This window comes from Pan paniscus, chromosome 9 (assembly GCF_029289425.2).
Source record: "Pan paniscus chromosome 9, NHGRI_mPanPan1-v2.0_pri, whole genome shotgun sequence".
In the NCBI taxonomy this organism is placed as follows: domain Eukaryota; kingdom Metazoa; phylum Chordata; class Mammalia; order Primates; family Hominidae; genus Pan; species Pan paniscus.
Window position 1 is genome coordinate 126628297 of NC_073258.2, and position 24199 is coordinate 126652495.

Below are 24199 nucleotides of genomic sequence, written 5' to 3' on the forward strand. Positions count from 1 at the left end.
TCAAACATCACTCTGGGTGTTTCGGGAGGGTGTTCTGGGGTGAGATGAACATTTGAATTGATAGAATCAGTAAAGAACATTGCCCTCCCCAACATGGGTGGGCCTCATGCAATCAGGTGACGGCCCGAACAGAACAAAAAGGCTGAGTAAGATGGAACTCCGCCTGCCTGACTGCCTGAACTGAACTGCGGTCTTTTCCTGCCTTCAGACTCAAACTGAAACCTCAGCTCTCCCTGGATCTCAAGCCTGTGGACAGCAGATCTTGGGATTTGTCAGCCTCCATAATCACATGACCCGATTCCTTATGATAAATCCCTTTCTGTATATACATACAGCCTCTTCGTTCTCTTTCTCTGGAGACCCCTGACTAATATACCCTCTCTCCCTGACTCTCCCTTCGAGGGTCCCCTTCCTAAGGGGAAAGAGCAGGTTGAGGAGCCCCACCTGACTTCCATGTTCCTGATGCCCCAGCTGAGAAAAGGCTGGGGGGCTGATAACGCAAGCAGCGTAGACTAACTCTGCATCAGCACAAGCTCTTGCCACTGCCAGAGGATCCTTTAAAGCTCCCCTGATTCACACGGCTAGAATTCTCCCGTTCTCTCCAGAGACAGGGGCCGGCCACCCTGAGGTGGAGAGTGCTGCCGGATCCCCACACTTTATTTCCATAGGAACCTCTAAGGGAGATCGGAGGAGATTCCCAGTCTGGGGAGTGGGGGAATCAAATGAGTGGCCCGTATGCACTGGTCACCAGGGGCAGTCAAACCTGACTCTCAGGGACCACCTGCCATTCTGCTCCATAGCTGAGTTAGGAGGGAATGGGGACTCGAGACCCTGAGGAAGGCATGGAAGGGCTTGGCCGTGGATCGAGTGAGGGTGGGATAGGGGTCTGTCCATACAGCCTCTTCATGCAGCCACTGTCCCAGGCAAGTGAGAAGCCAGAGTGCCACAGTGACATCTCTGGGCCCTGGAGGAGCCACCTGGAATTCAACTCTGACAGCTCCTGTCTTGGCTGAGCCTTGGAGAACCTGAAACCGGACATCAGATCCCCCTTCTCACTGGGGTTCAGGAATCTCATCCTCCGTCTAACCCTGCCACCAGAGGATGGAAAAATCTGACCCCCTCTCGGGCTGTCATTCAGAGACAGCTAGACAACAGGATATGCTCCAAGAGCTAGAGAGACAGAGAATTCAGAGAGCCCTGGACAGCAGGAATGCTGGGCTCCAGCCCAGCTCCGGGATCCAGACTTGATAGTTCAAATCTAGCTAGGAGCATGAATGGTGCACCTACTGCATGCTGGGCACTGTTCATCCGTGTGTGTGCATGAGCGCATGTGTGGACAGGCATGAATGAATGAATGATATCAAACACATATGTGTGCATGAATTATATCAAAGATTTGTAAAGTACATAAATAAATGTACAGCTTGAGGAACTGTAACCCTCACTCGACTCAAGGAACAGCACATTTCAGCACCCAAAAAGCACCCCCGTGTGCTAATTTAAGTCTTGTCATTTGATACTCTTTACAACAAAGAAGGTGTTATTATCCCACTTATCTGTGAGGAAGCTAGGGCCCAGGGAGGCTCGGAAACGTCCTCGCTTTTCAGTTTATCACCAACCCCAGCTGTTTGACTCCACAGCTCCTCCCGCCACTCCACCTAAAGGTTGTTTGAACCTCAAGGTCCCTGTGGTCGGGAGTCCTGTGTTGGGCAGGTAATTGGACCAGAAGAGTTTGGGGGCCTTTCTCAACTCTGTCCAGTGACTCTAATTTTACAATATCCTTTGAGCGAAAATGCAGGGAGCTCGTGGTCCTCTCCCCTGGGTCTGCCCCAGCCACGTCCTACCCTCCCCAATTCTGCATTATGGATGGAGTGAATCATCTGGTAAATAATTAACGAGTCATCGAGGCACTGAGGGTAACAGGAGAGCAGGGGTGGAGGCATGGGCAGGGCTAAAGTTGGCAACCTGAGCCAGACCACCATCCTCCCAGGGCTGGGCTCTGCTCTGGGTAGAAGGGGCCCACAGGTCAGGCAGGAGCCTCAGGTGGGCGGCCACCAGGGAGATGGGGCCATGGTGGGTCAGAGGGCCCAGCACAGCCCAGTCAGCCTCCTGCTGCTGATACACCTCTGCCTTCTGCACCTGAGGGCCTCAGGTGAGTGATACTCAGACCCCCCAGGGGGTTCATTTCCCACTCCCATCCCATTATTCCTGCCACTTCCTGGGGGATCCTCCTTTTGCACTCCATTCCATGAAGTCCGTTCAGTCATTCATCGGCTAGACATTTAACTAGCGTTCACTGAGCGACTACTATGTGCCACGTAGGTGAGAGCACTCTACTTAACCTTGAGAAGCTGGAGTCATCCTGAGAGCCACTGTGAGGTGGTAAGCCTAGGAGTGGTATGGTCAGATCCAGGTTTCAGAAAGCTCCCTGGTTTTGAGGGGGATTAGGGCAATCAGGAGATCATTGCCATAATCCAGGTGAGAGATGCTGGCATCTTGGGCCAAAGCAATGTCCATGGGGTTGGAAGAAATTGGTTTCTGGGTTACATATTTTTATTCTTTTTTTTTTTGAGATGGAGTCTTGCTGTCACCCAGGCTGGAGTGCAGTGGTGTGATCTCGGCTCACTGCAGCCTCTGCCTCCTGGGTTCAAGTGATTCTCCAGCCTCAGCCTACCAAGTAGCTGGGATTACAGGTGTGTGCCACCATGCCCAGCTAATTTTTGTATTTTTAGTAGAGCCAGGGTTTTGCCATGTTGGCCAGGCTGGTCTCAAACTCCTGACCTCAGGTGATCTGCCCGCCTCAGCCTCCCAGAGTGCTGGGATTACAGGCCTGAGCCACTGAGCCCGGCCCCAGGGACTTACTTTCATGCAAATTTGCTGAGGTCCTCAGCACTTCATGGCATGAGGCCCACCCTGGCCACATGTGAGGGGACAGCGGGGAACATGGTACTTGGGCTTAGGCTGGGGTTGAGGGCTGGGCCCTGAGCCGAGAACACCTGTTAAGTGACTTACTCCACAGGAACTACTTAATGGCTGGTCCCTGATAGACTGGGAACTCCATGAGAGCAGGGGTGGGGGGCTCATTTGTCCTTGTGACCCCGGCACTCTATGCTTAGTTGAACGAATGCTGGATGGGCTGATGCGGGCGGTGTCCTCTTTCCCTTGCTGCAATCAACTGGAACAGGGTGGGATGGAGCCCTGGGATCCTCCTGGAATCCTTACACAGGAACTCCAGACCCCGAGCCACCAGTGGCCAAGCAGATCTCCTTATCTCCAGGGTCACCATCGTCACGGGACTGATCATCAGACTGATCTTGGGGCGCTTGTTACAAATATGGATTCCTGGGCCCTGACCCCCTCACCACCACTGGGAGTGTCTGACTTGATAGTCTGGGGTGACGTCCACGAATCTGCCTTTTGGATGGTCTAGTGACCCATGAGGAGTGGGGATGTCTGCTCCAGTCCATTCTCTGACTTCAGTCAACCCCTCCTTCAGTGCATCCAAACAGGAAACCCGGAGGCTCCCACAGAAACTGTCTCTTGCCCACCAACTCCAGAAGTGCTTTTATGTGGTCTTCCTGAACCCTGCCTGGGCCGCTTGGGACTGCAGAACCAAAAAGAGAGGCTCCAGGCAAGGCAGGGAGTGCAGGAGAGCCCAGAAGTCCTGCTATGCCCCTTCTCTCCCCAGGCCAGCCCCACCCGACCCCCGAGGCCCCTGCAGAGGAGGTGGTGTCTGTCCAGGGAGTGCGAGGTGGCTCCGTGGAGCTGGCCTGTGGCTCAAGGCCTGCCCCGCTGCTGGTCCTCTGGAGCTTCACCCCCCTGGGCTCCCTGGTTCCCCGGCCTGTGGCCGTCACCGATGGAGCCATGTCCAAGGTGGAGGCCATCGCCTCGGCTCTGGGAGTCGTGAGTCTGAGGAACAGCAGCCTGGTGCTGGGGGAGCTTCACGAGGGTGCCCGTGGCCACTTCCTATGCCAGGTTCTGCACGTGGCTGGCGGCCAGCTCCACACTGCCTACTCCCACCTCACGCTGGCTGTGCTGGGTGAGGGCCTGGCCCCAGCTGCAGCTGGTCCGCGGGCTGCTTTGGATTTCTCTGGAAGTGTGCTGCCCATTCCCTTTGTGTGTGTGTGGGACCCAGGTTCTAAAGGGCGCCCCACTCCAGGGACTTTGGAAAGCTGGGGTGATGAGGAAGGGATGGTCAGGGTGGGTGGGCTGGTGAGTCCCCAGCCAGCAGGGGTGGGAGCGCTGGACACAGCTGGGCGTGTCCTGGGTCTGTAATAACACAGCGGGCCTCTCCCTCCTCTGGCCAGTGCCGGTGTCCAAGCCTCAAGTGCGACTGAGTAACCCGACCCCTGTGGAGGGAGCCTCCGTGGTGGCCACGTGTGCAGTGCGGGAGGGCACAGAGCCTGTGACCTTTGCCTGGCAGCATCGGGCATCCCGAGGCCTTGGAGAGGCCCTGGTGGGGGTCACTGAGCCACTATTCCAGCTGGACCCTGTCAACCGGACACACCTAGGCTGGTACATGTGCAGCGCCAGCAACTCCGTGAACAGGCTGAGCAGTGACGGGGCCTTCCTGGACGTCATTTGTGAGTCAGACTGTAGTGGGGGGGCTGTCAGGGCTGACACCCATCTCCCCATCCACACTCAGCCTTCCACACCTCAGAACTCCCCAAATCCCTCCACTGCAGGAGTGCCTCGCCCTCTAAAAGTCTCCAGCAGGCAAGAGTCACGGGGTGCTGTGCCCCTGGTGCCCACTGCAGCTCTAGTTCCAGGCTGTTAGCCTTATAAAGGTCAAGGACACCCTTTTCCAGGAAAACGTGCATACATTCATGCTTACAATTTCACTCACCATTTCACTGGCGGCCTGGAGAGTCTGCCTTTAGGTTGAGCCTGGAGGGCTCTCAGAAACCAACAGGACCCCAGGAGACAGGAGTGGGGCCACAGTGGGAGGAGAGGGCAGCAAGCCTGAAGTTAGAAGTCAGGAGCCCTGGGTGAAAGATGAAGGCCAGGGTGGCCTGGAGCTCGCTGTCCCACATGGCAGCCACGCATGCGTATCTTCGGTCACTTGAGATGGAGCCAGTCCAAACTGAGCTGTGCTGTAGGCATGGAAGGCACACTTGATTTTGAAGATTTAGTCCAAAAGAAAGAATGTAAAATATCCGTAACTTTTATATTGATTATATATTGAAATAACATTCTGGATATATTTGGTTAAATATATTCTTAAAGTAAAACACCTATTGGTGGTTTTTGTTTTCTGCTTGATCAGGTTCGGTCATTTTTACGTAAGATTTGGCTACTAGAAAATGTTATAAAAAAAAATCTGTGTCTGGCATCCGCCTATTGGACAGTGCTGGTCTTAGACGTTTTAAGGAGCGAGGACGAATGGCGTCCTATTTATCGGTCTTCACCGTGGCGGTTTGTGGAAATTGTGAACTGAGGACTGTTGAGGCAGGTGAGCAGGAGAGTTCTTGCGAAAGAGGCAGGAGCAGACTGGAAGTAGGCAAAGAATTCAGAACTCTTTTGGAGTCAGGGAGAGCTTCGAAGATGGTGACCCTGAGCTTGGAACGCAGGAGAGAGGGGAAGGTGGAGTCCAAGGAAGTGAAAGGAGGTGGCTGCTGGGATAGGACTCAGGACATCATCCCACGGTAGTATCTTACTTCTGCAGTCTACAGTGGCCGACTGTCTGCTTCCAAGAGCCCCTCAGTCTCAGGCACATGGGAAGCATTGGTCCCCTACCTCTCTTCTGCCCCACCTTGGCCCAACTCAGGAGTCCCTCCAGGAAGTGCCCACAGCCCAGGGTGCTCACCTCCACACATAAGCCCTGAGCACCCTGGACTGTGCCCATGGCCCCTGGACTCTGAGCTCTAAGAGGGCCTAGCCTTGGGGTGGACACGGGCCAGTGCATACTACATGCCCCTGGGATGGATGCTTACATTCAGAGGTGAGCATGTGCGTGAATGAAGGAATGAAGCTGGGGAGGTGTAACTGGCCTTCCTTGCTCTCCAGATGGTCCTGACAAGCCTGTGATCACCATGGAGCCGCTGGGACTCACTGAGGAGGGCTTCTGGGCCAGTGAGAGGGAAGAGGTGACCCTGAGCTGTCTGGCTGCCTCCAACCCACCTAGTCACTATGTGTGGCTCCGTGACCACACGCAAGTCCACACGGGGCCTACCTATGTCATCGCCAGAGCTGGCCGTGTCCACACAGGCCTGTACACCTGCCTGGCCCGCAACAGCTACCTGGACACCCGCACCCAGACTACTGTCCAGCTCACCATCTACTGTGAGTGTGGGGGTCGGGTGACGCCCAGACCTGTCCTGGGGACAACTCACGCTGGAGCCTTTGTGGGGCTGTTCTGGGGCAGACCCCGCCGTCCCGTGGAGAGGCGTGTGCCAAAGTTGCTCTTGTTGGAGGGAGGTCTCCAACCAAGTGGAGTTGGAGGCAGGGAAATAGGAGAAGAAAACTGTGGGAAGGGGAAGGGGAAGGGGAAGGGAGGGGGAAGCTACCGACACTACATAGCACCCCGCCACTAAGTGATTATTCCCATGGCCCTGCGGACTGAACTGAGGCACAGAGAAGGGCGATGGCAGTGAGGCAAGGTGTGCTGGCTCCTGGGTGCCCAGGGACAGAGACGAGAATGGGAGATAGGGCCTTCCATGGGGCCTCTGGGATTCCTTGGGGACTCCAAACTCCTGTACACTCGGTAACCTCCTGCCCCTGACCTGAGAGCTCAGCCTGTTCCTCACCAGCCCCTCAGAGAGACTCAATCTTTCCCCTAACCCACTTCTCCCTGCTCCCCTACCCACTGACACCCCTGGCCTCCAGACTCCCCTGCCTGGGCCTGGGGGCTGCAGGGCACTGGCAGTGGAGCCTGCTCCAGCCTCACCCACTTCCCCATCCAGATCTCCCTGAGGGACAGCCCTCCTGTGCAGTGCATCCCAGCCCTGAGGCTGTGACTCTGCTCTGTGCCTGGCCTGGGGGGCTTCCGCCTGCCCAACTGCAGTGGGAAGGGCCTCAGGGACCTGGCCCTACTGCCCCCAGCAACGTCACCTGGAGTCATGCAGCCGCCCAGCTCCCCAGTGGCAGCGTCTTCACCTGCACTGGCCAGCACCCAGCCCTGGCACCGCCTGCCCTCTGCACAGTCATGCTCTGTGAGTGGACACAGGAAACCCCAGGGCTCTGCCATTCCAGGCAGCGTGTGGGTAGAGGTCAGGGTAGAGGCGGGGGGCCTGGGATCTGGGTGGCGCTCCAGACCGCAGGCTCCAAAACACGCCATGTAACAAGGAGGTGGGCGGCACTCAGTCCCCATCTCCCATCTTTCCCATCCACACTGTGCTCTGTTCCCCTCACTTTGGGCTTGGAGCCCTGACACCTCCCCACTGTCCCTGCCTGCAGGGTCAGCAGGCTCTCACCGCCCTTACACTGCACTTCTACCGCTCTGACGCATGTTGGGCTTGAAACTTGCCTTCAGCATTCTCTCTGCCAAGTGTGCACTGAGAAACTCCCAGTCATCAGCCAAGACAGAGTCCAGATGTCATCCTGTCCTCTTTCCGGAAGCCCCAGGGAGTTTGTCTTTCTGTCTATATTCTAGCACACATCAAATCATAATAATTGTTTAATGTCTGTTCCCACCATTTCCCTGGCACATGATCAATAAATGATGAGTGTGTGAATGAGTGAGTGACAAAGTAATGAAGGAAGGAGGGAGTGAAGGAACAAATGAAGGAAGGGGGATAGGGTGGAACTGCCAAGCCCTTCCTCCTTCCACAGGGCCATACTGAGCCATCATTCTTTCCAGGGGAGCCTCTCGGGAGGCCTACCTGCTGGAGCACAGCCACAATGGGGGACCAGTTCATCATGCTGAGCTGCGAGTGGCCTGGCGGCGAGCCCCCTGCCACGCTGGGCTGGCTTGACGAACAGCAGCAGCCCCTGGGCGGCAGCAGCTCCTCGATGGCCGTTCACCTCCTGCAGGCCCAAGAAGATCTGGCTGGCAGAGAGTTCACCTGCCGGGGCACTCACCTGCTCAGGACCCCTGACCCCCACTGCCACCTCCAGCTGGGTGAGTAGGGGCTAGCGAGTTTGTTCTGGGGCTGGGACAGGAGGAGGAACCCTTTGGAATCAGGATAAAGAGATCTTAGGGGGTGGCTGGGCTGGCATGGAAAGTGAGTCAGTGCGGACGGGGAAGCTAGGAGGTAGGTAGGAGCTGAGCTCCCAGGGACTCAAGTTTTCTTTGATCCATAAAATGAGGGGGTTAGGCTAGGTCAGAGTTGTGTAATAAAAATATAATGTGAGCCATATATGTGATTTAAAATATTCTAGCAGCCACATTTAAAAAGAAGAAGAAACAAGTGAAACACTTCAGTTAACTCAATATATCCAGTATATCAACATGTAATAATACAAATTATTAATGAGATATTTTACATTCTTTTTTTATCTTGTCTCCAAAATCTGGTATATATACAATTACTGCACATCTCAATCTGGACTGGCCACATTTCAAGTTCCCATATTGACGTGGCTGGTCACTACAATATTGGATAGCACTGATCTAGATGAAGTGGAAATGCCAATTGCATAATCTTCACTTACATGGATTTGCATAAGAGAGGTGCCTGATTATATTAATATTTCAGAAGTCAGTTCTCTACCTCTCTTACTCTGTTTGGTTTTGGTCTGGTTCTTCCTTATCTTCATCTGGCCCTGCCAGTCTATTTACTGCAACCAGGAAAAAAGAATTAAATATCAAAGTAAAAAAAAAAATGTGAGAAAAGCAAACAGAGAAGCTGTCACATACAACAGTTCTCACAGAATGCTTTACCTCTTGGTCTCCACAGGCTTGGTAACTAGCATGTTCTCAGGGCTCTAAGGAGGCCTCAACCCCAAATATTTCCTTCCCTATTACTCGGTCTCAGGACCGGAAATTCCATCGTAGGAGATTCATTGACACCTGAGAGTCTGGGTCTTTAATAAGTCAGTCCATAAAATCTGAGCACCTGCTATGGTCCCAGCACTATGCCTGGAGCCAGCTGGGAGGCGGGGGGCCACTAGTGGGAGGGAGGCCAGGTGCTGGAAGGGGCCGTTCATGCAGAGACTAGTAAGGCAGGGCCCTGCCTGCAGGAGCCGAGGCTAGGGTGGGGCAGGGAAGGAGCAGGGAGGAACACTGCTGATTTTATCATATATTAGCGAGCCCTGGCGCACACTGTGACAGGAACTTGGCATAGAATGGGAACCTGAAGAGAAGGCAGACTGGCCCCAGACAAGCCTCATTGTCAACTCCGCAGCTCTCCCGCTCCATCTCCTCTCCATGCCTTCCAATGCTGGCCAGCACCTTGTCCCCAAGCCCTCCCACTAGCCAGCCTCATCCTCTCTGTCCCCGCAGAAGCCCCACAGCTGGACGTGGCTGAGCCCCGCGTGTCAGTGTTGGAGGGGGGAGAGGCCTGGCTGGAGTGCTCTCTCCGTGGGGGCACACCACCTGCCCAGCTCCTCTGGCTGGGGCCTCAACAACAAAAAGTGGACCCCGGCACTTCAGGATTCATGCTGCACCCTGAGGGTGCCCAGCTGCGCCTGGGCATCTACGATGCTGACCCGGCACACCACAGGGGCACCTACCAATGCGTGGCCCGCAACGCCGTGGGCAATAGCAGTCAGAGCGTGCTGCTGGAGGTCCTGAGTGAGTGAGGGGTCGAATGCGTGTGTGTGGTGAGGTGGGGGCTGGGAGACCAACAGCCACAGAGTGCTTTAAGTGGAAAGGCACAAGGATTCCCTCCTCCAAAATGTGGACGCTTGAGCTTCCTTGGGCATAGGCAGGACTCAGGAGATAGGTGGGCAACATGTACATGAATCTGGTGCACTCACGGCAAACAGAACGCCATGCAGGCAGGATCGCCTTTCATTTTATAGATGAAAAAAACTGATGGGACAAGACAGGGCTTCTCAGGTCCACAGACCCCAATCCAGTGCCTTGTCCACACTGCCAGGCTGTCTCTTGACAGGAGCAAATCTGGGGGCACAAGCTCACGTGGTTGTAGGTATACATGTGCCTTGTTTTGTCCCCACCCTCACCCAGGATATCCAGCTCCTCCCAATGTCACCATCAGCCGCCTGACCTACGGGAGGCACCGGAGAGAGGTGCAGCTTCAATGGGCCATCTTAGGACCCGGGAACCTGACGGGCTTCCTGGTGCAGCGGAAGGCCAGTGCCCTGGGCCCAGGAGCTGGGGCGTGGGAGACAGCAGCTAGTGACATCGAGCCAGAGAGCCGAGGACGGCGGCTGGGGGGCTTGGACCCTGGGGTCCTTTATGCCTTCCGCATCCTGGCTCTGAATCACCACACTGCAGGACATCCCTCTGAGGTGAAGATACCAGGTGCCAGCTAATGCCAGGGAGGGACCCACCTTTTCTCCAAAGCACTGGCCCCTGGTTCATCTTCCTCTTCACAGGGCATCCCCTCCTCTCTTCCTTTGCTCGCTTCCTAGTGAATTCTCCCGTCCCCAGCCCGTCCTCCTCTCCACTCTCCCCTCAGATAATCTCCACGACTCTTTCCTGTCCCTCCCTGGGGGGCTTGGGAGGCTCCAGGCTGAGGGTTAGGAACCCTAATTCATGTGATCAGAATAGAGAGGAAGGAAAAGGTGCTGGTGACTAAGAACAGGAGCCGACTCTGTGCCTCAGTCTCCCCTCCAGGGCTACAAGCAGGCTCTCAGCTTCCTGCTGCCCCCTCTCCATCCTGGGAATTCCTGATTTTACGGCACACTCCCCTTCAGCCCCAAGCCGCCAAGATAACCAACCTTTTGTCTTCTGCACCAGAAACAGGGGATTTGGCAGGAGAGTCAAACCCCAGAGCACTAGGCAGACAGAGCGCCGCCTTCCTTGGGAGAGACCTGATCTCCAGGATTCTCTGGGTCCCCATGTCAGCTGCAGGGGGAACTGGATGAGCAGGGCACCGCTTCTCCAGAACCCTAGTGGTTCCCTACGAGCCACTGTGGCCCAAGTTCTGCAGTGGCTCTAAACCATGGAACCTGTGCTCTCCCCTCCCAGCGGACCCCCCCTTCAGCGCCTACCCAGCGGTGTTGGGTGCAGCAGGCACAGGAATGGTGGTAGCAACGGTGGCCTCTCTACTGGTGTTCCAGTATGCTGCCCGGCACCCAGAGACTTTCCCCCGTGAGTGGGAATCGGAAGGGACGGGCTGCTTGACCCCACAGGGTGGCCAGGCCCTGACCTATCCAAAGGAGAGATGCAGCACTCCCGGGGGAGAAGAATCTAGGCTCTTCCTTAATTCAGACCCTCTCCCCCGTGCTAGATGTTGCCATTCAGGGCTCTAACCCCCAACCCAGGCACCTGGGGCCATCCCCTTCTGGGTTCCTGAGGCCCTAGTACAGAGCCCATTGGGAAAGAGAGGGCCATTCTCCTGGGATCTCTGCTGGGCTGGCCAAGTAATACTCCTTTTCTTTTCCTTCCTACAGGCCTGGGTCAATTGCTTGTTCCCACGTGAGTGTGGAACCCCAGTCATCCTGGGGGCCAGGGCTTTCCTCCAGTTGGAAAGGAAAGCGAGGGAAGTGAGTTGCCACTAACTTTACTCTCCCACTTCACTCTCAGGGAGCAAAGGCACCAACAGAGGGGTTCCAGAGAAGATGCTGAGGCACAGGCAGGTAAGCACTTTATCCAGAAAAAGACGACTCGTGTACAAGGAGACCAGTGCTGGGTGCTGAGGGTGATGCTTGGTCTCTCTTGAGCTCTGGGAACATTTGGACACTCCCAAAGCATCCCTCTGTTCTTTGCCCACATATGCTCTTCATAGGCCTTGAAACACCAACCACCACCCCAGGTTTGGATCCTGCACAAGAAACCACGGATTCTCCAGTGAATGTCACCATCACAGTGACTGCAACACCATAAGGCCCAAAGAGGAAGATGCAAATAGGCTTAGGGAGGGCAGGTGGGATTTGGGAAGAGCCCTTCTGTCAGACTTTGGTCATAAAACCAACGTAGCTAAGACACCAACTAGCACTTTCACTTAATACCCAGTCTTCACAACTGGTACAAGGCCCAGCTGCAGTGTCCCTAAGTGACATGGTTACAAGAGAAGCCCTGGCCCACCTTGTGGAAGACAGAGGTGGCAGGACAAGGAAGAGGACCCACAATGGGGAGACAGGGATCTCTGGGTGTCTGAGGGCAAGTGAAAGCCATGGTACTGGGAAGGATCTGTGGTGCGATAGAAGTATGAGCAAGCTAGCTGCTTCCAGAACAAAAGTCTGTGGATGGAGCAATTCCTAAATAAATCAGAGCTGATGTTCACGCCAATAGAGGGCTATTTCCATTGCGACTCCCACAGAGACAAGCTGATGGCTGGGTCCCAGGTTTGGCTAGTGGGAAGAAGCAAGGTGTGTAGGTGTGTGTTCCTTTGCTCAACCATAGCTTACAAACATCACTGACGCTGCAGTGGTCCGACTCCAGGAGTCGCAGCCCACAAGATACAGAGCAGAGGTACTGCAGATGTAGCTTCCGGCCCCCAGGCTGGGGGAGCTGGCCCACAGAGCACCGGGGCTGTTCCAGAGTCACAATGTCAGCTGCCAGCATGACTCACTAGCTCCAAGTGTGTGTGTCTGTGTGTGTGTGTGTGTCTGTAATCTGGGTGAAAACACAAATGAATGCTTGTTCAACTGACTAGAAGACTCGGGACTCCGAGCCGCCTCTGCAGGAGACACAGATGAGAAGAAACGGCAAGAAAGCCAACGGGGGACCCGCCAGCACAAGGGACGTGGCGCCTGAAAGGAGACAGAAAATTGAGAAACTTAAGAAGATTCTGTGGTTCTCACAGAGTTAGACTTTATTAGATAAGGGGTTTCGGCTACCCTCAAAGCTCTCAGGACTGGGGCTAGGGTTTAAGGAAGGCTTATTTAAATATGGGAAATAAAATACAAAAGGGCCACACCCGATGCAAAAGACTTTGCTGGCTTTCTGGTCAGACAAGCCTAGAGATGTGTATTTTCTTAGGGCAGTAAAACAAAACGTTTTCACAAGGAGGCTAAATTTCTATCCTGAAGTTCATAAACATGTGGCCCTAGGTTAATGGTAAAAATAGACAATGTGTGAGGCGGGACCGCTCCTCCTCATCCTCCCAAGCTCCTCTCCTACCCACCTCCCTTCCTTCCAAGGAAACGCAAAGTGGCCCCGAGGAGGTGGGCCTGCCTCCACATCGCCCCCAGGGTCAGGTATGTTCTCAGCCTCCCCTAAAACACTTGCCCAAGATCCTGCTCCTTCAGGGCCTTGATCTCTGCAGTCAGAACAGAGGGGTGTGCACAGGGGAGTTTCAGGGGAGGACAGGGGTGGGGGGTTCCAAAGAATTTCAGAGGAAGACAGTCGCCCACCCCAATCACAAACTATAAGCAGCGTTGTACAAACAGGGAGTATCCCCACCTTCAGGGGCTATGCTATATGAAAGCAGCCTTCTCTTTTAATATAAAATCATATCAACCAAATAAAACCTGCCAAAGCTACATCATTTAAAATATGTACAGTTTCACACACAATATTACAACTTTAAGGAAAATAAAACATACTTTTCAATATGATACAAAGCATGCATCTCAAAGTCATTACTTTAAAAGAGAGCAACACAGGTAAAATTCAATGATAAACTTCACTTCTTGGCAGTACTGTAGCTGGAATGAGATCTGTGGCATGATCAGCCCAAGATGGATGCATTGAGTCTTCATAGACTCATTCGACAAAAACAACACCCAGAAAGAAAGGCTTTTGCTAAGAACACTTCAAAAGGTTTAGAACATTGCAATGTAACTTGCACCCTGGCAGCACCTGTCACCAGACTGTCAGTGCAAAACTGAAAGAAAAACATTAAAAGGAGATCGTGAAATGATACAGTGGGAGCGGGGCAGTTTATGCTAAAACAATCACACAGAATTCTAGATGAGAAGGAACGTGAAGAGGCTTGACCAATTTCGTGATCACTGAGCACAGTAAAGATCAAATTTCCAGGTGGAGGTGGTAGACAGGGGGCGTCAAGGGGAGAAATGTGGACCTCTGGAAGACGAAGTCATAAGCAGAGCTCTGCCCGCGGAGGCCAGAGGGCAGCTTCTCCGGCTGCGGAGTTGGAGCCTCGGAGGAATTCCACGGCAGGGATAGATCGCAGCATACGGAACGGGACTGGTTCCATCCAAAGAGTGAACCGCAATGCTTTTGGAAAGCAGTATGGAAAAATGGGAGGAGCCCAGATTATGGCTCCAGATAAACTAGGTTCGGATTCAGGTCCCATGGCTCACTGAGTGACTTGGGGATTTTAATACCAACTTTGCAGATGAGTTGTGGGGGTTAAATGAGTTAACAGTAACAAGCACCGAGCACAGTGCCTGGTACACAGTAGTTATTCAACACGTGTTAGTGCTGTCTCCCACACTGTACCATGTCCTCTCATTTCCTGGTGAAGTGACATTAGGTAGGACTGTTTGGGTGCCTGTGCAGGGCAGAAAGGTTCAGAGCCAACTCACGCTTAGGGAGAACTCATACCGCCTAAATATAAAGGCAATTATATATATGTATATGTGTGTGTGTGTATATATATATATTTATATATTTCAATAAAGGCATTTTTTATAAATAAAATACAATAAAAAGAATAACACTTAAAACAGCGTTACTAATAATATAAATAAAGCAGTCCACAATGAGATTGTCCTAAAGGTAAAGCCATTTTCTCTTCCTCGTGGACAGATCCCATATTCAAACTCAATCTTTAAAAGCAGTTCATGACCTAAGGCTCATGCTAATACACCTGTTTCCTGAATCAAAATGGCTGTCTACGAACAATGACTCCCCAGTTTTCTAAAACTCCCTTTGTGACAGCATTGCTGTAACTTGATTGGCTAACACAGGGTATGTTTTCATATTCTGTGCGCTGGGACTTTGTCCTTTGCTAGTCACAGAAATAAGGGATGCAGCTATCCCCCTCCAGAGCTAACTGCATCTAAGCAACATGAAGAATAAATCCAGTATACTATAGGCACGGACATCTGGAATGTAGAACTTGGGTCTACAGCATCCCTAATATCCGACTAGGGAATTACATTCACTACATTCTACTGGAAGTAACTCTTGCATAGTGACCCAGCTTAAACAAGCACATTTTCACTAACAGTTCTATTATAAAATATATAGACATATGTAAGGGAATACTGATGCATTTATACAGAAAGTTGGTTAACACAGTATTATATTCTATTCCACTGCGATTTCTGGGAAACTAACATTTCTTCACTTCTGCTGGAATTGCTTGACTCTATAGAAAGAGAATAATTTTCTGTTTCTTTCCCCAAAGGGATGCACAATGCAAAAAGGAGCAGTGATCCTTGAAAGCTTGACTCAAGCTATGAAACACACTTACATAATTATTGTTTTTTAATGTGAAGAGCCTTCCAAAGGCAGCTGCAAATGTCCTTGTCACGCAGAGGCAGCCGTGGTCAGGAGCTCTGCTGACCAACGCTTTAGGTGCCTATTTACAAGGGTGACATTCTGAAAAAGGTATAGGGAAATTTCAGGAAAAAAAACAAAACAAAAAAAAAAAACAAAAAACAAACAAACAAAAAAAAACCCCTTTTCTTCCAAAGTAAGTCTTTTCTGACACTCACCCCTGCAGGCCGTTGCCTATGCTGGAGATGGGGGATGACTAGTTTCGGCGTCATGGCACCGTAAGCGTGTCCCTGTGCTAATCCAACAGATTGGAGAGCTCCCGCCAAGACAGGCTCCCTGCAGCCCTCCCCTTTCTTTCTTCTGAAAATGTGTATCTTTCTCTTCAAGCCACCATTTAATGTCTTATTTTGTTCCTACTCCGAGAAACAGTCAAAAAGAGCCCATAGTGGCCATTTTATAAATTAATGTAATTTTAAAGCAGTGGGACATGAGGCATTATTTGTCTCTCTGGCCTTGGTTCCTTTTCTGCATACTGCCGTAATTCATCAAGACCTTACACTCCACCACGTCCGTAACACTATGACTAGTGCCTAGCAAACTGAACATCACTCGTGCCCACGTGCAGATACAAAGTCAACAGGTCACATTACCAGTTTTGTGGAAGGCACTCTTGTAAAATCCGTCAGCCAGGTCTGTTATTATAAACATGGGTCACAACTGCAGTTGATTTCAAAGTGTTCTCAGAAAGTCTGATAACACAGGCCGGATGTGGTGGCTCACGCCTGTAATCCTCGCACTTTGGGAGGCGGAGGCGGGTGGATCACTTGAGGTCAGGAGTTCAAAACCAGCCTGAAACCTCGTCTCTAATAAAAATACAAGACAATTAGCTGGACGTGGCGGCAGGTGCCTGTAGTCCCAGCTACTCGGGAGGCTGAGGCGGGAGAATTGCTTGAACCCGGGAGGCGGAGGTTGCAGTGAGCCGAGATCGAGCCATTGCACTCCAGCCTGGGTGACAGCAAGACTCCATCTCAAAAAACAAAACAAAAAAAGTCTGAGAATACACTATTGAAAGACCATTTTCCACCTGAAAACCCAGCTGGTGGCAACCTTCAACTGGCCCCGGCATTCCCTCCTAGCCGAAGCAGCCAAGAGATGGGATCCTTTGCATGAGGAGCTCTTGCTGTCACTATAGCTGTTAGAAAACATGGAAGGACCCCTCTGCCCTCCAGGTGACTGAATACTATGCAAAACAGGGTTGTTTCCTAGCGAGGGGGAGGAAGGAATGGGGAAGAAAACATTTGAGGCATAAATAACACAAAAGGGCACACGTTTTAAGATACGTTCATATGACATGACTACTACAAAAAAATAAATAATGATTTTCTCTGATTTGAATTAAGGTCCTTCACACAGTTCGCTCCCAGGCCTGTTGTGTGCAGTTACCGGCTTGAAGTTGGAACATGACTGGTTGTTTGCATGTCCTCAGGTTTCCCGGGGCTGCTGAAGGACCTCTGTCGGGCTGTCTAAAGGAATGCCAGGCGGAGACCACGTTGTCTTTTCAGCACAGCCCTCGGGGACAGGTGGCAAAATAAGAGCATTCCAACTTACAATGTTGTTCTCTGTTTCTGAATGGGCACAGCTGTCTCCTGAAACACAGCAGGGTTTGGGAGCATTATCAAATGATAAAGACTGATTTTTACAAAGCAGTCTAAAAACTTCTTCACACTTTGAGCCAAGAGGAAAGAAAAATGAGCATAAATAGAACCTGGTTTGTGTTTGGTTTGAATTTGAGGGCGACAGAAGGTTTAAAAGGTTTAAAATAAAGTTGAGCTCTCATGAGAAGCTATACAATTCACCTGAGAAGTAAAGCAACCCCTTAAAAGCCCTAAAATAACCACCTGAAAGAAAGGTTACAACTCCAGAACCAACTCAAATCAAAAAGGGGCTCATGTTCACAAAATGCATTCTTCCAGCAAGTCTTCTGCTACCCTACGAATGAAATCAAAGCCTATTTCCAAACAGATTTTCCAAAGTGTGATGCGATTGACAGCCTGAGATGAAGGACATGAGTAATAACAGAATTTCAAAGAATCCTTCATCTTGAGTCCTATCTTTTCTTGAAGGACCCAGCACCCCACCCAGTCTCCCAAGAAATATGTAAACTAATCATAGAGGGGAAACTCTGAAAGCATCACCTTCCCATACACAGCTCTTAGCTAACTGAAGATGATCTGGAATCCTAAGGTTGATCATGCCTTCCTGACCTCTGCTGAACTCTGCTGGATCTTCTGCGCCATCAGAGCTGACGTCATTTACAATGTCCTGACAGCAGGTATGCTGAGTAGGGACTGGTTCCACATTGTCCTTGATGCTCTCCTCCGGCAACTGGCCACAATCAGGGACTGCGGAAGTCAGGCATACAGGCACCTTCACGTGACTGAGGGGCTTCATTTCCAAACCATCCTGAGGATAAGGTGCTACCACAGGGACCACAGGAAGAGGGCTGCTGCTGAAAGTGCTGTTGGTTTTGGTGAAACACCTGCAGAGGTTAAACCAAAAGAAACAGAATTGTGTCTAGAGGAACCAATAATTAAAATAAGCCTATTCTGAAATATTATTTGGTATTCTGTATTCACAGACTCTTAAGAAAGAGTGATGCTTAAAAACAACTAAATGATTCACTATGATTTGAAATACTGAGAATTTCAAAATGATAGTGAAAGTGCCATACAACAGGAGAATACACCAAAAGAATACTTAAGAATGCATCCTTATTCAATGTCCCAGCACACAGGCTTCCTTTGTCTTAGTCCACTGTCAGAAGTCATCTACTTCATTATTAACTGGCTCCCAAAAGTAGCACCCAGAAGGAAAAGGCCATTAGCTACTGGGAAGAATGAGAGAATAAAAGAGGAAGAGGAGGACAGGAAGCTAAGAAATGTATGGCCACACGAAAGAAACAACCTTAGGAAAGTTAACCAAAAACACACTGCTTTGAAATCAGATTATATGTTCCCCCTCATTCTTGGAGGAAACGCTATAAGGATTAGACATTCAAAATCTAGGAATTTTTAATTTTTCAACTTTTTTCTTCACAGAATTGCTGGAATTTATTACCACTGAGTATTTCACATCAATTCTGTTCTACTTTTACTTCCTGCCTTTATGTACAATGTGTGTTTTCTTTAATTTTTTTCTTTCTGTTCTTCAGACTGGACAATTTCTACTGATCTATCTTCTTGTCCATTAACTTGTGGTCTCCAACAGCTGTTAAGCTCAACTAGTAAATTTTCCATTTTAGTTATTGAGCTCTTTAGCTCTGGAATTTCCATTTGGTCTTTTGTACCGGCTCTGTTTATCAGCTGAAATTCCCTATATGTTCATTTATTATGTGTATACCTTCCTTTAAATCCTTGAACATATTTATAATGGCTGCTTAAAGTCATTATCTGCTAATTGTGACATCTGGGTCCATCTCAGAGTCTGTTTCTATTGACTTTTTTTCCCTTAAGTAATTATCACATTTTCCTGTTTCTTCACATATATAATAATTTTTTTTAAACTAGATTTTCCTTTTAATTTTCTGGCTGCTCTGTTAGCATCACACTCAGTTCTCTGATAGCTTCTGCTTGTATCCTTGCCCCAAGATTGGAGAATGCTTTCAGACAGAAACCCATAAACTCATAAATCTCACACATTTTATTTCAAGGGTAGACTCTTATTCAGTTTCTGCCTGCTTCTGCTTATTCTCCAATACTTTCAAATTATCCAGATTTTATCATTATTATCTGTTGATGATCAAGCTATTCCACCATTACTGGAAGTTGGAGCCTCAGAGACACTTTTTTTTCCCCCCTAAAATTGGGAGTAAGAAAAGTCTGGAGATGACATTGCACTGGGCTTTGATTTGGACATGTTAGGTAGGAAACACATAGGACTGACCAGTAGTATCCTGGAGCTAGATAATGTTAGGCAATGAAGATAAGAATTATTTGGATTTGCATCCTTTAAACATGGGCTGATATGTTTCTGGGGCAAAGAAAAATCAGTAAAAGTCTAATCAACTGTTGCTAGCAGTTACACTCGTTCAAGCTACTGAAAATACCAAATCTTAAGCACGAAGACAGATATGAACCTGAAAGAGAACAAGATATCTGTCAGCAAACCAAATCTTTAATTTAAATAACTCCAACTTTAGTTTCAAATAGAGAAATATACTCACTATATAGATAATTAAATTCAGAGACCAGTCACCTGGTAAGTAAAGTGTGACAAGTATTCATCTGTGCAGAATAATTTGAGTATGGTATTTTCTAATACGACTCTGATTTTAATGTTTAATTCTATAGCAAAAAAATGCCTGATTTAGATATAACCTATGTGTTTCCACACATGTCTTCAGTGAATAAATAGTGAAGAAAGCTCTGGTGCAGAAGGACGTTAACTGGAGCCACAATCAGAGCACTGGTCTAGATGTGTCATGACTACAGAAGAGTACAGCATTCCCAACTTACTCTCTTGTCTATTTTATTCAACCCTGAACTTATAGAAAAATTTTCTGGGTGCTGGTGAAGGTGAGCACTAATCTGAAACCCACTTAAAAATGTCCATGTGATCAGTGTCTTCCTTTCCTGCATTTTGTTCTTAGTCTCCCAATACTCAGGGAACCCTCAAGTCCCCCTGAATGTATTCAATGCATGGAATCTACAGACTCTAAACAGGGTGAAATGTGGGGCAAGGTTGGGGGGAGAAAAGCCTTTGTGAGTTCAAACTACTACTGCTGAGAATTTAATGATTATCCATCTATATAACTAACCTTATCTGAAAGAACCCTTTATTGAGAAAGCATTTGCTAAATACCTTCCTTAGGTCAGACATCGTGGTAGGCACTGAAAGAGTGAAGAGTGAAGCAGGAAGAGAGCAGAGAGGGCTTTTACAAAGACTGCAACTCAGGAGCAAATCATGTCAATCCCAGAATGACTTAAAGTGATCTGGCCTTTGTCCAACTGCCTGCCAAAGGCAGAAGTAAATCCTTTCTAGAGGGGAAAACATCTTCCAGAAACTCTGCAAGTTTGTATATCTGATGTGTACAATTCAATAAAAAGCCTGGTTACTGTGGCTCACACCTGTAATCCCGGCACTTTGGGAGGCCGAGGCAGGCGGATCACCTGACGTCGGGAGTTCGAGACAAGCCTGACCAACATGGAGAAACCGCGTCCCTACTAAAAAATACAAAAAATTAGCCAGGCGTGGTGGCGCATGCCTGTAATCCCAGCTACTCAGGAGGCTGAGGCAGGAGAACCGCTTGAACCCGAGAGGCAGAGGTTGGGGTGAGCCAAGATCATGCCATTGCACGCCAGCTTGGGCAAGAAGCGCGAAACTCCATCTCAAAAAAAAAAAAATTCGATAAAAAGTACTGGGCACATCAGGAGACAAGAACAAGAGAAAAACAAGTGATGCAGATAGTGAGTGAGCAAAGACTTTAAGAACTGGATGAATACATTCAATAAAGTAGATGACAAGAATTTTAACAGAGAACTAGAATCTAATAATAATAATCACTTGGAAATTCTGAAATTAACAGTAAAGTAACCGAACTTTAAGAACTCAAGACATGGGGATAAGAGCACGCTGGGCACAGGCGAACAGAGGATTGCTGACCATGAAGCACATCAGTTCCCACGACAAGGGATGGAAAATATGAAAGCAGCTGAAGGAACAGAGGAGGCACCGTATGGCGAAAAACTCTATATTTAACTAGAGTCCCTCTGCAGGGGGAAAAGAGAGAATGCAACAGAAGCCGCATTGGAGACATAGAAGCTAAGAGTTTTCTAAACCTGATGAAAGCTCAAGCTGCAGATCCAAGAAGCTCTGTGGACCCCAGGCAGAATACAAAGAAAATTACACCGATCAATGCCAATAATTAAATGGGTAGAAGCAAAATACAAAGACAAAATCAAAAAAGCAGCCAGAAGAAAAAGATGTATTACCTTGAAAGGGAACAACAATAGCTGTACAGGTGATTTTTCAACAGAAATGATGGAAGCAATAAAGTAACAGAATAAGGTCTTTAAAGTACAGAAAGACAGTAACTGCTAATTTAGAAGTCAATTAGAGGTTAAAAAAAAAAGAAAACCTTCAAAAAGGAAGACAAATTAAAGATATTCTTAGACAAAAAAGCTGGGAAAATCTGTCACCTTCAGTCTTGTACTACAAGAAATATTAAGGGAAGTTCTTCAAGTTGAAGGAAAATGACTAGCAACAGATTTAAAAAAAAAAGGAAATACAGAAAGGAATGAGTAGCAACAAAAAAGGAATGCAGGGAATTCTGAATAAATATGGATTGCAAAAGCAGTAATGTTAATACCTTAGAGGATTTTACATATTTTTAGAATACAAACATATGAAGAAAACAGCACAAAACACTGGAGGGGGAAATGGAGTTAAAATGTTCTAAAGTATTTGTATTGTCTGGAAAGTGGTAAAATCCTAATTCACATTAAACTCTAACTAATGTCATAATGGCTAGCACCAAGCACATAGAAAATGACACACAATAGGACCTCAAAAATGTTTTTAAAAAATGATAAACATTAGAACATCAGACTTTTTGCTTTTTTAATGATAGTAGTTATTTCTGTCCTAGTTCAATATTGATTCTGTGATCTGTAAGGTCCTTCTATTATCTGTCTGCTTCAAAGTTGTCTGACTTACACTTCAATCTCCTGGAGCAAAGGCAATGACAGTTCTCAGTGTCAGATACCTTAGGACACACAGCACAGTCAGGTACTTCATGAAATCCCTCAACAGTGATGGCCTAAAATACACTAAGTGATCTTCTGCCTTGATGTCGCATTGCTCTGCAAGAATCTGGAGGTAATAAAAAGCTACTAGAAACCTGTATTTTCTTTATGGGTCTCACTCTGTTGCCCAGGCTGGGTACGATCATGGCTCACTGCACCGTTGACCTCCCTGGCTCATGTGATCCTCCCACCTCAGCCTCCAGAGTAGCTGAGGCTATGAGAATAGGGCACTTCCCACATTCTAGGTAGAGACTAGTCCCAGTATATTCTTCCATATTGCATCAGACTCAATCAGACTACAGGCACGTGCTACCATTCCTGAAAAATTTTTAAATTTTTTTTGTAGAGAAGGGGGTCTCATTATGTTGCCCAGTCTGGTCTTGAACTCCTAGGCTCAGGCAATCTTCCTACCTCAGCCTCCTAAAGTGCTAGAATTACAGGTGTGGGCCACCACGCCTGGCTAAAACCTATATTTTAAAGATGGAGAAGTATCAGATCAGAAAGAAAAGTTTTCATTTAAAAGAAGTAAAATTAAGATGCAGGAAAAAAAACGCACATACACATATTTGCCAGAATTTGAAAACCTAGGACAGTTCCCTACAAAATATTAGAAATTAATAACCTGTTTATACAGATTGAACTTGAATGAACTCATAATGTTGATATAACAAAACAATGATGACTCGCCAGACAATGAGATACCCTTAAAGCCTTCCGCTTCCTTCTGTTTAATTTCTTTTTTTCTGCTCTTGTCTTTAATTTAAAGCCAAGTTACAGAATGAGATTTTTTAATGAAGTCTAAAGGCAGACTAATAGTTTGTAAAGTACTTCTGTCAGAGTGACAGTGAAGTTTTACGCGTGGGGCAGGACTGGAGGAGCGGGCGAGACAGAGGCACAAGGGCCAACCACAAGTGTGGTTATCAGCGTGTTGACACAGGTTTTATGGGGAGCTAACAGGCGTATGAAATACACACACTTCTTAAAGAAATTACAGATATTTAGCAAGAGAGAAGTACAATTTCCTATTACCTACTCTTTAGCATCTGTTTTTCAGATAAGTAAAACAGGAAATCACAGCAGTGTTTACTTTATTCTGAACTATGATCCTCAGTCACTAGAGTGGTGTTGACGGTAACATACTTGGGAGTTAGATCTGTAAAGCAACTGTGACCTGAATTTCAGCATCAACCACATTGATTTAAAATTTTCTAGTACACTGAATCTTAACTCATAATCATCAGTAATTAACCAATTAGCTAACCAAATGTAAATGATTCAGTTATATTACTTTTAGTTCAATTCCAGATGTCTACATGTGTCAGCATAAAAATGGCTTTAACTTAGGGGTTACATGTTGAGATACAGGCATAAAGAACACGGTCTGCTAAAAAGGAACATAGTCTGTTCTGAATATGACCAGACATGATATATGAAAACTATTACTATTATTATCATTGCGATGAAGTTTTGCTCTCATTGCCCAGGCTGGAGTGCAATGGCGTGATCTCAGCTCACTGCAACCTCTGCCTCCCAGGTTCAAGTGATTCTCCTGCCTCAGCCTCCCGAGTAGCTGGGATTACAGGCATGCGCCACCATGCCCAGCTAATTTTGTATTTTTAGTAGAGACAGGGTTTCTCCATGTTGGTCAGGCTGGTCTTGAACTCCCGACCTCAGGTGATCCGCCCGCCTTAGTCTCCCAAAGTGCTGGGATTACAGGCGTGAGCCACCACGCCTGGCCCGTGAAAACAAATATTTTACTAATAATGCTTTAGTTAAAATTTCCAAAGCAATTAGATGATCACAAAAATCATATCTGTACATATGTAAACTTAAGAGACAAATCTAAGGTAGTAAATAAGAAAACAGGACAAATGTCTGCAAACATATGACATTCAATAAAATGCTCTCACAATGCACATTTTACAGTTTATATAATGCAAATAGTTTGTAACTTCACTATCTTAGGCTTCTCAAA

The 24199-nt window shown here is 48.4% G+C and overlaps 2 protein-coding genes across 9 annotated transcripts in view; one reads left to right on the forward strand and one right to left on the reverse strand.

Annotated features, from left to right (window-relative positions):
• The first annotated feature begins 883 nt into the window (after positions 1-883).
• VSIG10L2 (V-set and immunoglobulin domain containing 10 like 2) lies at positions 884-12196 on the forward strand. Of its 2 annotated transcripts, XM_034934011.3 has the most exons (12): positions 1799-2152; positions 3689-4039; positions 4308-4583; positions 6007-6282; positions 6903-7151; positions 7799-8059; positions 9383-9673; positions 10070-10366; positions 11036-11158; positions 11461-11485; positions 11594-11646; positions 11796-12196. In XM_034934011.3, the coding sequence occupies exons 1-12, from the start codon at positions 1942-1944 to the stop codon at positions 11891-11893; spliced, it is 2511 nt and encodes an 836-aa protein (XP_034789902.3). In that variant the 5' UTR covers positions 1799-1941; the 3' UTR covers positions 11894-12196. The 2 variants fall into 2 exon arrangements, with proteins under 2 accessions (XP_057155274.1, XP_034789902.3); XM_057299291.2 differs by lacking the exons at positions 9383-9673; positions 10070-10366; positions 11036-11158; positions 11461-11485 and having other exon boundaries at positions 884-8059.
• A 602-nt stretch (positions 12197-12798) lies between these two features.
• CDON (cell adhesion associated, oncogene regulated) overlaps positions 12799-24199 on the reverse strand; it is a 105221-nt gene continuing 93820 nt past the window's right edge. For all 7 annotated transcript variants that reach the window (XM_063608868.1, XM_034934009.3, XM_063608866.1 and 4 more), the window contains 2 exons: positions 17686-17960; positions 12799-17067 (listed from right to left, as the gene is read on the reverse strand). In XM_063608868.1, coding sequence (XP_063464938.1) covers positions 16904-17067; positions 17686-17960 — 439 coding nt within the window. In that variant the 3' untranslated portion in view covers positions 12799-16903. The remainder of the gene's footprint in view (positions 17068-17685; positions 17961-24199) is intronic.